The sequence below is a fragment of the Maylandia zebra genome, linkage group LG5, assembly GCF_041146795.1.
Source record: "Maylandia zebra isolate NMK-2024a linkage group LG5, Mzebra_GT3a, whole genome shotgun sequence".
Lineage (NCBI taxonomy): Eukaryota > Metazoa > Chordata > Actinopteri > Cichliformes > Cichlidae > Maylandia > Maylandia zebra.
The window spans coordinates 25,059,050-25,073,146 of NC_135171.1; the positions used below are offsets into that span (position 1 = coordinate 25,059,050).

General features: G+C 41.6%; 1 protein-coding gene across 5 annotated transcripts in view; it reads right to left on the minus strand.

Annotated features, from left to right (window-relative positions):
- kcnab2a (potassium voltage-gated channel subfamily A regulatory beta subunit 2a) overlaps nt 1-14,097 on the minus strand; it is a 99,780-nt gene that overhangs the window by 7,540 nt on the left and 78,143 nt on the right. For all 5 annotated transcript variants that reach the window (XM_012918494.5, XM_014412909.4, XM_014412910.3 and 2 more), the window contains 8 exons: nt 12,113-12,157; nt 11,513-11,557; nt 11,193-11,236; nt 9,445-9,531; nt 3,755-3,840; nt 3,474-3,594; nt 2,710-2,804; nt 1,420-1,540 (listed from right to left, as the gene is read on the minus strand). In XM_012918494.5, coding sequence (XP_012773948.1) covers nt 1,420-1,540; nt 2,710-2,804; nt 3,474-3,594; nt 3,755-3,840; nt 9,445-9,531; nt 11,193-11,236; nt 11,513-11,557; nt 12,113-12,157 — 644 coding nt within the window. The remainder of the gene's footprint in view (nt 1-1,419; nt 1,541-2,709; nt 2,805-3,473; nt 3,595-3,754; nt 3,841-9,444; nt 9,532-11,192; nt 11,237-11,512; nt 11,558-12,112; nt 12,158-14,097) is intronic.

Here is a 14,097-nt window from a genome sequence, read left to right on the forward strand (position 1 = left end):
TTGTGTGCGTGTGTGATGATTACAAACTGTTATGAAACAGAGGCGATCACGTTTGCTAATGACCAATTAATCAAGTGCCTTTGATAAGCGACCTCCGTTGGTGACTTACCATCTTAGTTCTATAGAACCAGTAAGGGTGTACTTAATTTTTCAAACACTGCTTCTGGATTTAGGTTTGTTAAATATTGACTGTGTAATTTATTGTGTGATGTTCATCTGTTTTTCCTGGTATATATATATTTTTTTCATAAGACTAAGTTCCCATCCCTTTGTAAAGCACAGGTAGTGAAGCAGGAACTTGCAAAAAACTCATGTACAAATACTTCAGAACCATTTTCAGGTGCAAAGCCTGAATAAAAGAACTACATCTCAGAGCAGCTCTCTGCTAATAATGTTCAGAAAACCTGCCTTTTTGTGATCACTGCATACAAATACAAACACACGCACACCCCATCCTTGCTTGGTCTGCCATTGTAATTGGGAACTGTATTATGCAGTACAACTGCATGCTCTTGAAATTCAGGAAAATACACTGGTAAGCAGATTACAGTATAATGGAATGAGGAATGCTGCTGTAAAAATGGTGGGATTATGATTCTACACAAATCTTCAATAAACATGAGAATACGGCCAAAAAAAGAAGATCTTCATCGGGAGTGATGCAGGTGCAGACCTTCCCTCAGGCTGCTGAGATACCGACTACATTTGTTTACTCTGTTCTCACACTTGCAGCCTGATTCCTGAATTTACCACCTGCTCAAGGAGTCTCGGGATAAAGCCCAAGGCGAGAAGCAGTCTGTTATTGTTTTATAGTTTTTATTTAATGCTGGAGTGACACAGCGATCTAGAAGACTGCATATAAATGTCCCGTGCTGCCTACAGGAGTGCTGGAAGGATTTATGGTAATTGAGGGAGAACCGAGGGTGTCCACTAATGGCCCGTGAAACCAAATCTATGACAGTGTATTACTGTGTGGGTGAAAAATCTGCTGCGATCTGTGCTGAGATAGGAGACCGACTGCGAGATTTATTCGCCGCGTCCCTCTCGACTGCCACTTTAACGACGCTTGCAGGACTCTGCGTCTTTGGGGTTTGCACATTTACTGCCCGGCAAGTGAATCGATACGAGTCATCCTCTGGATTTATATCTGATACTGTGAGTTCCTGTCCCTTTAAGACGCACTATTTACCTTTCTTATTGCTTTATTTCTTAAATAGTCCCTGTTTTCTTGTTTTTCCTCATAAATATACTTTTTTTTTTTAACTGCACACTTACAACACACACACACACACTTGACAACACAACACACCAAGTGTCAAACCAGACAGCTGCGAGAGCGGTGCTGACCTCGGCCTGTCCGAGGCAGAGGGACGGACAGACAGACAGAAAGAGAGAGAGCAGCAGAGTGTATCTGCGTACCGATGGCGAGTTGGGGCAGAGTGCAGCCCAGCCGCTCCGCGATTGCCTGCAGCTCTTTCAACTTCGCCTGCTGACGCCGGCCCTCCTCGCTCAAGATCTTGTCCTTCAACCACTGGTAGCCCTGTCGAAAACACAGCACACCTGCTCAAAAACACAGCCCTGCTCACACCGCTGCGCTGCAGCTCCTGTGTCACCAGGGCCTGTTTTTAAACACGTGACTCTGTCTCCTGCTGTCTACACCTCAGCCAGGGAAACAAAGCTCACTCTATGCTTTTGTAAAAAAATAATAATAGTCAGTTCATTTATAGCAGATTTACAAACATTACAAAAATTAAATATGTTAAAAAAGTGTTAGTTTTGTCCCAGCTGAGTTATACAGTAGCTTTGATATCTAGCTGGTAGATCTAACAATACAGAGGATGTGATTAGTATCACAAGGATTCACTGACTCAACGATCCAAAACACCACAAACATCCACAGACAACACTGAGCCGAACGGGAAGCAGCACATTCAACATAAGTCACCAAAAGTACTGCACGACACCAAGATGGAGAGCTTGCTTCATGAACCGGCAGAGCTCAAACCAACAATCAGTGACACACGATCCACAGAAACACAACATGCCACTCCAGCACAGAGGGACAGAACACCAATCAGGTGTAAGCTTATGTGTTGAGCTGTCTTGGATCTCTTATTTTTAAAAGTCTGCATGCTGAATGCTAAAATATATTTCAGCATCACAACATGACATGATGGAAAGTGAGGGCTGCTGAGTTCATCTGTCACAAATACAGGATTGAATCCCTGAAGCCGCGTCTCCTCTTTAATCATTTTTAGTAAAAATGGACGTTTTGTTTTCTTCTTCTCCTGACACAACACACTGAATTGATTCCCGATTCATCTGCCAATTTATAAAGTGAAACATTTTTATTTTTAAAGTGTTGGTATCTGTAGTGTCAAATAAAAATTCACAAGTCAGCACGCACATGTGCCGCACTATTATTGTTGTGAGCGTAGGTGTTTTGTGGTCATTTGCGTGGACTAAAATATATTAAGCTGACACCAACTGACAAACAGTGTGTAGCAGCACTGCTTGTGAAGCGGTACGCAGTGCATGGCGTCGGCATGGCACTGAAAACACACAAGGTTACAGTATGTGGTGAGTAACAGAACCTGAAAGACACAAACACACACAATAAGCAACCAGCAGTGAAACGCAGCACAGTGACAGCGGCACAGATGATCAGAGTGGGATAAAGAAGGAGCACAGCGAGCGAGGCTTGTCTACCTTAAGGGAGGCCCGCGAGTAGGGAGGGACCCTGCCATCGTATTTCCCTGAGATGATCCCACAGGCCAGCGGAGACCACGTCATGGCCCCCACACCTGAGAAGAGAAACATCTGATCACCACTGAACAATTTTTATCAGCCTTCAATAAATTTTAAAAAAAAGGGCTGAACTTTGCTGAGTTGATGATGACCATTTCTCTACTTCTCTTAAATCACACTGACTGTTCACACACTTCCACAGCATGTCTTTTATTCCGTCTTCCTCCCCTCACCCAAACTGGTCGCGGCAGATGGCCGCCCCTCCCTGAATCTTGTTCTGTTGGCAGTTTCTTCCTGTTAAAAGGGAGTTTTTCCTTCCCACTGTCGCCAATGTGCAAGTGGGGTCATATGATTGTTGGGTTTCTCTCTGTATGTATTATTGTAGGGTCTACCTTACAATATAAAGCTCCTTGAGGCGACTGTCTGCATTGAATTGAAGCTAATAAAGTTATATGACAACACAAACAAGACTTTAACCAGTTATAATCAGAACTGCACTGATCTCCAGTGCTCCAGGAAGTAAGAGAGAAGTTCTCATGTTACATTTCTGAAATGCTTCCTTTTATTTTCATCAGACCCGAGATCCAACACTTGGCTTCAATTTAACCTTGTGTGTCCACGTGTCAAAAATCCCTCTAGCTCTGTGGGTTTGTGTAAAAAATAACTTTTGTAATGCTTTCATGGATCAATTCTCCACGTGGAGGCACAAACGCACCACTGCTCACCTATCTTATGGAACAGCTCAGGTAGCTGCACCTCCACTTTCTCTCTCTGGAACATGTGGTACTCTGCCTGCTCGCAGATGGGGGGAATCTGGTTGAACTGTCTCGCAACAGAGTACGCTTCCTAGAGAAAAACATGCAAAGAGTTACATAATACAGCAGAGTATGTAAACATTTTGTATTGGGAACAATACTGAACAAGAATAGAAATAGTAGATAATGTGAAGCTGGAAATAACTGGAACTTGTGAAGATAGAAGGAATGTATTTTGGACTGAGTCTCACCATTATTTCCATCGGGCTCCAGCGGGATGTCCCCCAGTACATGGCCATGCCTTGGTTTATCACATGGGTCATTGCTCGAACCGTTTCTGCAAGTTACACACAACAAAGATGAGGACAAAAAACCCCAAGAAGTTTCCCACATTTTTGGTTACACATACAAACGTCTACACATAAACACACTGTTCCACTGGTGGATCCGGTTTTTGATCTGCAAAATGTTAAAACTCTGGATCTGAACACAAAAGCCCGACCCACGTGTTTAGGGCCTCCCTGCTGCTGCGGAGCCTGGGGCGGTCTGCTTGCCTCCACCCCGGGGGAAAGGGTAACATCTCCTGGGCCTAGGTGCCGTTTCCCCCTCTAGGCGCGAGGGTACCTGGACCTGGGGTATAGAGTTTGTTTGGGGAGTCTGATTGTGTGTACAGTGTCCATGTATGTCTATCCCTACGTTGGGTGAGTGTTAAGTATTTGTATATGTGTGCATGAGGGTGGAAATGCATGTTTGTGTCTGTGTGTGCCTGTTTGTGTTTATATGTCAGGTCGGGTCTTACACTCCACCTCTCTGGGAACTCCCAGGCCCTCCAACGGCCTATCTCCCCTCACCAGAGTCCCTGCCGGTAACTGATGCCCTCAGGGGTCGGTGCGTTGGTGGTTCTTGGTGTCCGGGGCTGGGCGCTCAGGTATGTACCAGCTCGCTCCCGGTGACTACTTGGCGGGGCCTGGTGCCTGTTGCTCAGTCAGGCCTCTTCCGGGGCAAAGGGGGGCCCCCAGGCCTCCGGCCTCTGGGCCTGCGGCTCGGTTCACTCTGGCACAGCTGGCTGCCGGCAGAGCCGGCGGGCACGCCACTGCAGCCCCCTCTGGCTTCTGCTCGGTGGCTACTGAGTGACCCCTCATCTGGGGCTCTCCTCAGCTCTTCCCAGGAGGGTGGCACGGATGCCCCTCCGGTGGTCCTCCTTGGGCTCTCGCACTCTGGGGCCTCTGGATGTCTGGAGCCTGGATCTCCTCCATGCCTGCTTCATGCCCTGGGGGACGGGGTTATGGCTCTCTACATCCTCTAGCAGACCATTACATGGGGAAACCTTTTGAATACAAGCGCGCTGATCCACACAGGTGTGCACACGGGTGTTCACTGTTCATAGACATAAACTACACCTTTATTGGCTGCTATTTCCAAGCACATTGTGCGCTGTCGGTCCTGCTTGCTACACAACAACATTCAATATTTAGTATTTACTGCTGTTTACGCTTAGCTAGATTAACGTGATGGTGTTGTGTTTAGTATGTTGCTCTGTTTTTTTTTGCTTGTTTTCTCTTCTTTTTCTCTCAACAGGTGATCCAGGAGATTTTTGTTTTTCTTTTTAAGTGCCCTTTCTCACTGTCCCTCTTCCCTTCTGTTTTTCTTTTCCTTCATCTTTCTTTCTCCCTTTCCTATCCCTCAGTCATGCCTGTCCCGTCTGTAACAACTGAAAATAAAATAAAATAAATAATAACAACAAAGGTTAATCAAATGAAGCAATATGGCAAGGCCGTGATGATCCATTTGGCAAAGTAAATCCATTGGGTATCCTTGTTGGTCTTCAGACAACAATTCTGACGGCTAAAGAACCAAATGGGACAGGCAAAAAAAAAAAATGTAGCTTAAAAATAAAAATAAAGAGCCGGCCTTATAAAAGAAAAAGAAAAAACCCATTAACACTCGTTTCACCCTGTGGTGTTTTCCGCAGCATACAATACCTCAAACAGTGTCCTGGTACTCTAATTTATGTGCATCTGCTTGTTCTTTCTTCTTCTAAAAGAAGCACTCGTTATCATTTGCAATCCAAATGGCCTCGGCCATTCAGGACAGAAGTGGAAAAGCTGATTATGTTAATCAGAATGGAGCATGATTCACCCTGATGAGGATGACATCTATTCATAACAAGGCACTTGAATAACATTAATGTTTAAAAAAAAATAAAAAATCCTAAGAATCTGTCAATTTCGATCTGCAGCGGGCTGCAGAAAGGAAATCCAGTGAAATAAATACGAGACGACGGCCGTATTTGCACCACTTCAGATCTTTAATTGTGCCTCTTCAGTGGTTTGACAAAGTGGACTACAGCTTATTTATTTTAAGCACAGATGGTTAGAAAATATGTCAGGGGTGATTTATTTTTCTCTTTAATGTGATGACTGGATGTTGCAGAGAGATTAATCTCATGTTACTGTGTCAACACAGCACTGCATTTGATTTAAAGCCGTCAGGTGGGAATGTGTTTTTAAAGCATGCATGCTTATGTGTATGATAAGAGAGATTTGAATAAACAAATGATTCTGATAATTATGCTAAAGATTATAACATAAAAATATACATTAGCAGAGGCATGATAAGAGAGCCATGGCACTCAAAGAATCCTGATTACACATCCGCAGTTTAGCTCCTGTCATAAAAGAGCCAGTCAACAGCTGAAACTAGGATATACGACCCAATCAGTGGGTAATGTTGCATTGGCACAGTAGAAGTCTATCACAGGCTTCTACTGCACATCTGCAACCTTAACAAAGATGTAGATAAGTCAAATTACATTCATGCAAATAAGCTTTAAGATTAGATTTGTTCAGTGGTTTGTTCAGTGGTTGTATGGATATTGAAATGCACTCCCATTTATACAGTTCTTTTATAATCTTAATGACTAAAAGTCCCATTTTAACCCCCATTAAGCAACATACATTTATACAGCACTTTAATTACCTCATACCCACGGCATATTCAGAATCACCAGTTAACCTAATGGTCTTTGTACCGTGGGAGAAGGCATGAGAGAACGCACACAGGCATAGGTGGGGATCGAGCCGGTTATAAGCTTGTTGTAAGGCTACAGTGCTAACCACTCGACCATCATGGCCATCCATGATAAACGGCCCTGAGCCATGAAGGAAGAAATAATGAGTATTTTTTGTGAGCATCAAAGAAGTTGATGAAAAGCCCTTTAACCCTCATTCTAGGCAAAGCTTTAAAGCAGTTTTTGGTTTGACTTGGTTGCTTTTATACAAGCTGTTTTTATGTAACATTAATTAATTTGTTACATTTTATGTAACAAATTAACGATATGGCTCTCTCCTCACCACAGACAGCATAAAAGATGTAGCTTCCAGGTCTAAAAAGCAAAGGTTGATCCTTAAGTAGCCTAAGCCTAAATTCACTCTAATGGGCATCAGGGGGCGAAAGCTGTGGATACTGAAAGACTGAGCCCTGTAGAAGTCGCGCAATCTGATATCGTCGTGTTGGTGTTGTTCCAGGATCAACATTGCAAGTGACCAATCAGAATGTTGTGACGTCATACTTTTGCGACTTCGGGAAAAACCGCCGTAAAACAAAAAAACTGTACTTAAGCTGCAAGAAACCGCCTCTGTCCGCCGATCAGCGGACCCTGACCCTTTAATAAACACTATGCAGCATTGATATTGTCCTTGCAACATTGGAATTTCATAAATGCACAAATGGCTTGGCGCGCCAAAGAATAACGTCACAAGAATGTGATTGGTCACTTGCAATGTTGATCCTGGAACAACATTTACTATGCTGTTCCAGGAACAACACCAACACGACGATATCAGATCATCTGTAGAAGTCTATGGTCTCTGTGTTTCAGAAAGGTACATTACCCAGCACATGCGCGAATGCTAATGACTTGTAATTGACAAATCGTTATCCAGTGAGTTGAGTAGTACAGCGGTCCCCAACCCCCGGGGGGTCCATGGAGTCGTTTGGTACCGGGCCGCGTGAGTTGAGGCTCAGGTGTGAAATGTATGGTTTTCAGCGTTATTTTGTTATCGTTTTTATCGTTAACTCAGTTTTCCTGGGTCTTTTCACGTTTGTTATGAATAAATCTTCTTTTTTTCGGTACCGGTACTAGTTTTATTTTGTTGTATTTATCCGCGACACCTAAAGGCCGGTCTGTGAAAATATTGTCGGGCATAAACCGGTCCGTGGCGCAAAAAAGGTTGGGGACCACTGGAGTAGTAGGTGAAAGCAGTTATTTTTATGTATTTATTTGATGTTACATAGGTAGGTGAGTGACAAACTATTATTGCTTTTAAATAGGGCTTTTCGATATAATGATATATATAAGATGACGATATGAAAACGTCTATCGTTTCATATTATGCTATCGTTTGTTTTGTGGTGTTGCAAAATAAACTGTTTACGTCAATATTTTTCATCGTTTTGATGGTCACTGTAGAATTTCTTAAAGTTCTCTCTTTCTCTAATATTTAATATAACCACACTATGGACGGACAAACGACTGTTCTTATGCGTTGTCGTTAGCAACAACGACGGTCGTGTGCCTCCGCTGTCCGCTTGTTTATTTTCCACATAAACCTTTCAAAATAAAGCTGAAGATCCTGTTGAGATTTTTCTAAATCAACTGAATCACGTGAAATAGTATGCTGAGTGTTTACAGATGAGAAGCTAAAAAGAGCCGTCAGGTGCTAAAAAATAAACCTTAGAAAAAGTTTTTCCCCCGCAGCACGCCGTGTAATAAATGGTCACAAAGAAAATTGCGGCTGTTTCAACCAGCATGTTGAGATGTTTATTGCTGCCTCTCCTGTTTGAGGTGGTGGTGGGTTTTTTTTGTTTTTTTTTTCTTAAGGTGGCCTGAATGGGTTGGTCATGTTTCAACGGCAGTTCTGATGAAAGATGCTTATCCCAAATGGTGTGTGGAGCCAGGTGGCATGAAGATAATCATCTGTAGTGTTTCATGTGCAGTGTGTGTAACACGTGTGAGAAATTAAATCACAGAGCTCCAACTCAGCTTGTGTGTGTGCTGTTGAGCAATATCTTGCGTTATCTGACTGTAATTTCCGTCTTTTTATCGATCTAAGTGATAACTTGTTTGGTTCGCCTGCAGACCAAATATAAAAAATGTCAGATAGTGATCGAAGCGTCCCAGACAAGAGAAGGAACACGCATATAATAAGACGGGCCCTATCACCCATCAATAATCCATCACACTGATGCACTGTTTCTCATAAAAGAGTCGAATAGACCAAGCCTCTCATCTTGGGAGTGTGTGCTTGTCTTAAGGGGTTTACTGTGTTTACTCTGACAGTAGCTGTTCACTTCCTCTTCACCCTGTTTACCCCTTCAGCTACTGCCAGCATAAAATACACCAGATGGCTTTACCACTACAGATTGGAAGACGCATATTCAAAACTGCCCATTTGAACTGTGTGCAATCTCTAAAGGGCAGAGGGGCGTAAGAATTGCCTCAACCTTTACATTAAACAACACCAGCTACTTCTGCTCAACAAGATCCTGAAGTATTCTGGAAGAGCCAGCTTGAGTGAAGTAGCAAACTGAAGGCAGAGAGATGGCCCCTGACCGGACTACAACCCGAAGAGGAACTATAACACGGGAGCAGATGGATACTGTGTGACCAGCTGAGCCCCCACACAGTTAGCACTCTGCCATTTAAAGGTCTTCAGCATCCGCATCCATCCTCATTCTGAGTGTGGAGGTGGAAGCACCAGGACAACAGGCAGCATTTAAAAATAGATGTTTCAGTTACAAGAGATTTGTATATCCGAGTCTTCACGTTGCAGTCGTCATAGAGACAGAAAGAATGCCTTTTCTCTAAGCACAGTATGACAACAAGTGATAAAAAGGTGATAAATAGGCAGAAAAAGGGTAGAGACAATAGAATTGCTACCTTCCATTGGTGTATTAGGGTCCGGTCTGTTCGCGAAAACCACATCCACGTAGTCTAACTGCAGTCTTTCTAAAGAGGCTTTTAAACCTGGAAAATAGGAACCACAGTTGAGCAGCAATGGTACTGTGACTGCAAATATCAAAGTGTATAGAAAAGTAGTGCAGAGGATTATCAAACTGCATACTTTAAATTAGAGCTGGGCGATATGAGATTTTTTCATATCACGATATGTTTTTTTTCATTTCAGGCGATAACGATATCTATCACGATATAAGCCAAATAACTATATTTGTAAGATTTAAATGTGCCGTTGCTCACAAGTAAAATGTGAAATAATCAGCAGCTTGTTTTTAAATATTTATTTCCCATAATAAGTTCAACAGGGTAGATGTACTTAAGGAACATGAGACTTTTTCAGATAAATAAAGGCAAATATTGCAAACTACACAAAAGACAGCCGCTAAAGCGTTTAAGTTTCAAAATAGAACAAATGAAACAGACTAAATTGTCAATTCCACTTAGAAACAAAATATTAATTCTAAAAATAAATCTTAGTTTGTTTTACAGAAGAACAGACAAAACTGACTAACTTTTGTCAATATCAAATAAACTGAGAACTAAAAGAAAATTCTCAATCTCTCCTTGTTGTATAGCTTAGCTTTTCAAACAGTTTTAACAGTTACTTTAGTCTGACAAAAGCCGAATGACGAATTAGCGCTTCCAGTCAGAGACTGAGGCTACGTCCACACGTACACGGGTATTTTTGAAAACGGAGATTTTCCGTTTTCGTTTTAAAAAATAATCCCGTCCACACATAAAGGCAGAAATGAAGGAAAACGCTGCTATGAACATGCCAAAGCAGCAGGTGGCGCTAGATTCCTAACCGTGCAGAAATGTTGGCCAATCAGAAGTCTAGAAGCCTCGGTGGGAAAAAGTAAACAAAGCTGGGGCATAGAAGCAGAACCGAGTCGTATGTGTGGACGGACAGTAACTGTGTGTATATGTAAGCATTTAAACACTGCAGAGAGTAGAATTAACAGTAACAGTATTGTAGAAATTCATTTCACCGAAACAATAACGTGGCGCACAGTGTGACGCATGCACCAGTTTATTGTATTTCCAGACTTGCTTTCGGCACAATTTACAGTGCACGCTACTCTGTTTTTTGTCAGACTTGAAATAGCCGAAATACCTTCACACTACGGAGCTTCTATGGCTCTTCCGTTCGACAATCTCTCCGGCATTGGAACCATCATCTGTATTCTCTTCGGTCACGCTCGGTTGATTTTTCTAGTCGGCACACTCATTTCCTCCATTACGCGCTGGCTCCATTACCCGCTGGCTGCTTCCCAAACAAACACACGTGCGGCTTGGCACTTGTGCTGTACGTAACAAGTCACGCGACGTGACGCTGCGGCTGTGATTGGTTCGGCTCTGCGCTACTGAATTTGGATCGGCTGACCTTTTTTTTTTTTTTTTTTTTTAAGAGAACAAGAGCGGCGAGGTCTATCGCGATAGCTTAATTTCTCTATCGAGTAAAAGTTATATCGCGATACATATCGTTATCGTTCTATCGCCCAGCTCTACTTTAAATGGGTTACTGACTGTAGCCAAAACTTTTCCAATAACTCCAGGGGAGGCGTTAGTTTTTAAAATGAAGCTTTGATTCCCTTGACCCAAAGCTATTAATTAATTTTGTTGTTGAAGTGTCAACATTTAATCCAATAATACGCAGCACTGCTACTTACCTTCTATAATGTGTTTTCGGGATAAACCTCTTTCAGTTTCCGCTCTATATGAAAACAAATACAAAAGAAATGAGAGTGTGTTTGACACCATTATTTAAAATGTGACTGGTACGGCTCCTGGACGGTAACATAATATCATTTTATCCTTTATGAAATATGAGCGATGTTTCCAGCTTTATTGAAAGCACCTGACAGCAGATCAGTTTGGATGACACATGATCCCATTACCAGGAGCATCAGGATCAAACAAGTCGAGAAAAATTATACGCGAGGGTAGTTTTTCCATTTGGGCAAACAGCAGAGTTAAGGATGAAACTTACTTTCCACCCCAGAAGATCTTTGTTGTTATCACCAAACTCGAACGTCTGGAGAAAGAAAAAAAAAAAAAAAAGTAAGCAAACATCTGTTACAACATCTGCCAAGCAAACATGCTGAACTACATCAAAAAAAGCACTGGAGTTGCTTATGCACATGCACAAACTATAATCTTTAGGTCATTCATGCGTTTCTACCTTATTCTATCAGCATCACTCTCGCACACATCCTACAATAACGGTGTCTGTGCCAGAACGCAAACAATGCCAGTGAATGAGTGCTGCGAGCACATAAACCTGATCTGATATAACCTGAGCTATACAAATACCCATACAGGACCGACAAAGTAGAAGACAAGCCACTAGAAGTTCATCCATTATTTATCATCTTTGAGGAGGAGACACTGGAGTGTGGCAAGGCTGCCCACATTAATCTTTCATCTCCCCACCTTACTGTTCCGGTTCACAACACACAAGCCTCCCAATATGTGCAGAGGAACGAGATGATACAAGATTAGGCCAGATGGCTGGGAAGGAAATTAAAAAAAATAAAATAAAATAAATAAAAAAATACAAAATGCAATTAAAGTGTGCCTCATATCATACCTCCATCCTTTTTTCTTTATGATGTTTCCGAGCACCACCTCTGCCCTATGAAACAGATGGAAAGAGAGCATGATTAAAAAAAACATTAAAAAATAATAGATAGTCTTGAAATGATATGAGCACTTATATCCGACTGTCTCAAGATTTAATTATTTAATTGATTAACGCAGTCCAATTCTTCGCCCGGTCCCAGCTGTGCTGTCGAGCCACCACCAAGTCACTCATTAGCAGCCACAGGGGTGCTAATGAGTGACATTACGTTCAACACGGGGCTCATTAGGGCTGGGCAGAAACCTGTCAGCAGGATGTCTCTCCAGCTCCCTCTGACAAATAATGAGACACCTCCTTGTGACACAGTTTCACATAAAATCCAACTGGCTGTAGAGGTAGAAAAAGCGTCATGCCAGCTAAGATTTGTTTACGTTTGCCGATGAGTACAGCTAGCACCTCTAATTGACACAGTTTTCAAATATTACGGCAAGTATCCGATTTGTGCACAAATTCAAGGACCACAATTTACCCATAGCACAGCACATTACAGCTCCTGTCAGTGTGACAGTCTGAACAGTTTCAGTAATGTGCAAAAGTTTAAGGTATCAGAATACTTTATTAATCCCCGAGGAAACTGTGTGGGTTACAGTTGCTCCAAGACAGTAACAGTAACAGACTAAACTATTTAAATAGTGCAATATGTTTCAGATATTACAAATTTAAGAAATGGAACTAATATCTACAAATAGCTCAATTATAAATATCAAGAATATTACAGAGGTGGTTATAAATATCAAGAATATCAAGAGGTTTAGGAGTTTTAGATTTGCACAGATCACACAGCAGATTGATCATCCACGCATTTTAAATCGCAGTGAGAGTCACAATGGCATACCCACAACCCCCCAAAAAAGACAAGAGGCCACAAATGGTAAATTCCTAACCTAAATATTTCAATACAAGATTACTTGGCAGAAAATAATAAGCTGGCTCTAATTATGTGGAAGTATTAAGGACAGCTGATACCAAAGAGAATGGCACAACCATGTTTGTATAAAGTCGAATAATGTGCAAGTTGTTTTTTTTTTTTTAAAGAATAATTTTGAAACCTTTTCATGTTTATACATTACTTGAATATCCTGGTATTTCTGTATGAAACATAAATGGGGAAACTACCTATATTTTTGAGTGGAAGAACACTTTTGTAAATCTGGAATTACTTTTAAATTTGTTTGAACTTTCAAGAATAATAGCAACAACAATTAAGTACAAAGTTGGCAGGATCAGTTGTCAGGTTAGCCCATTATCCTTAGGCCTCTGAAAAAGGGAAACAATGTATAAAATCATCAGCAATTCCAATTAATGTACAATTTTCTGTTAAATCTCTTAAATTACAGCTAGAAATCTGCACTTCAGTTACAAATAAATCATTCATATTTATGTATTTTTTAAAATCATAACTATATTGATACACCAATGATTGATAACCATGGGTTATTATGTATCATAACTCAAAAAAAAATTAGATTATAAGCACATAATAAACTTTGTAGTGCTGTACCCTTTTTCCTTTTTTCCCCTGCATCCTAATATTCGACAGCTATGACCAGTCCTGCTCATGTGTACCACTTGCTACTATATGTATGCAAAGCATGGATGTATGAATGATCAAAGGCTACGTTCACACTGCAGGTCTTAACGCTCAATTCCGATTTTTTGATCAAATCCGATTTTTTTGTCTGCTTGTTCACACTACAAATAAAATGTGACAGCAAACTAGTGTGAACCCTCAAAGCAGCCCGCATGCGCAAAAGAAGACATCACACACAACGCGCTCTGTTTAGACCCAGACCAAACAATATTGTTTGACTGATGGCCCTTAATGTAAAGACTTTGGCTTTGATGCGCTTTCGCCTGCAGTGTGAATGTAGCCTTACTTTAATATTCAGGGGCCATTTGTTTGTTTGCTTCGCTTTTGTCTCTGTTTCAATTGA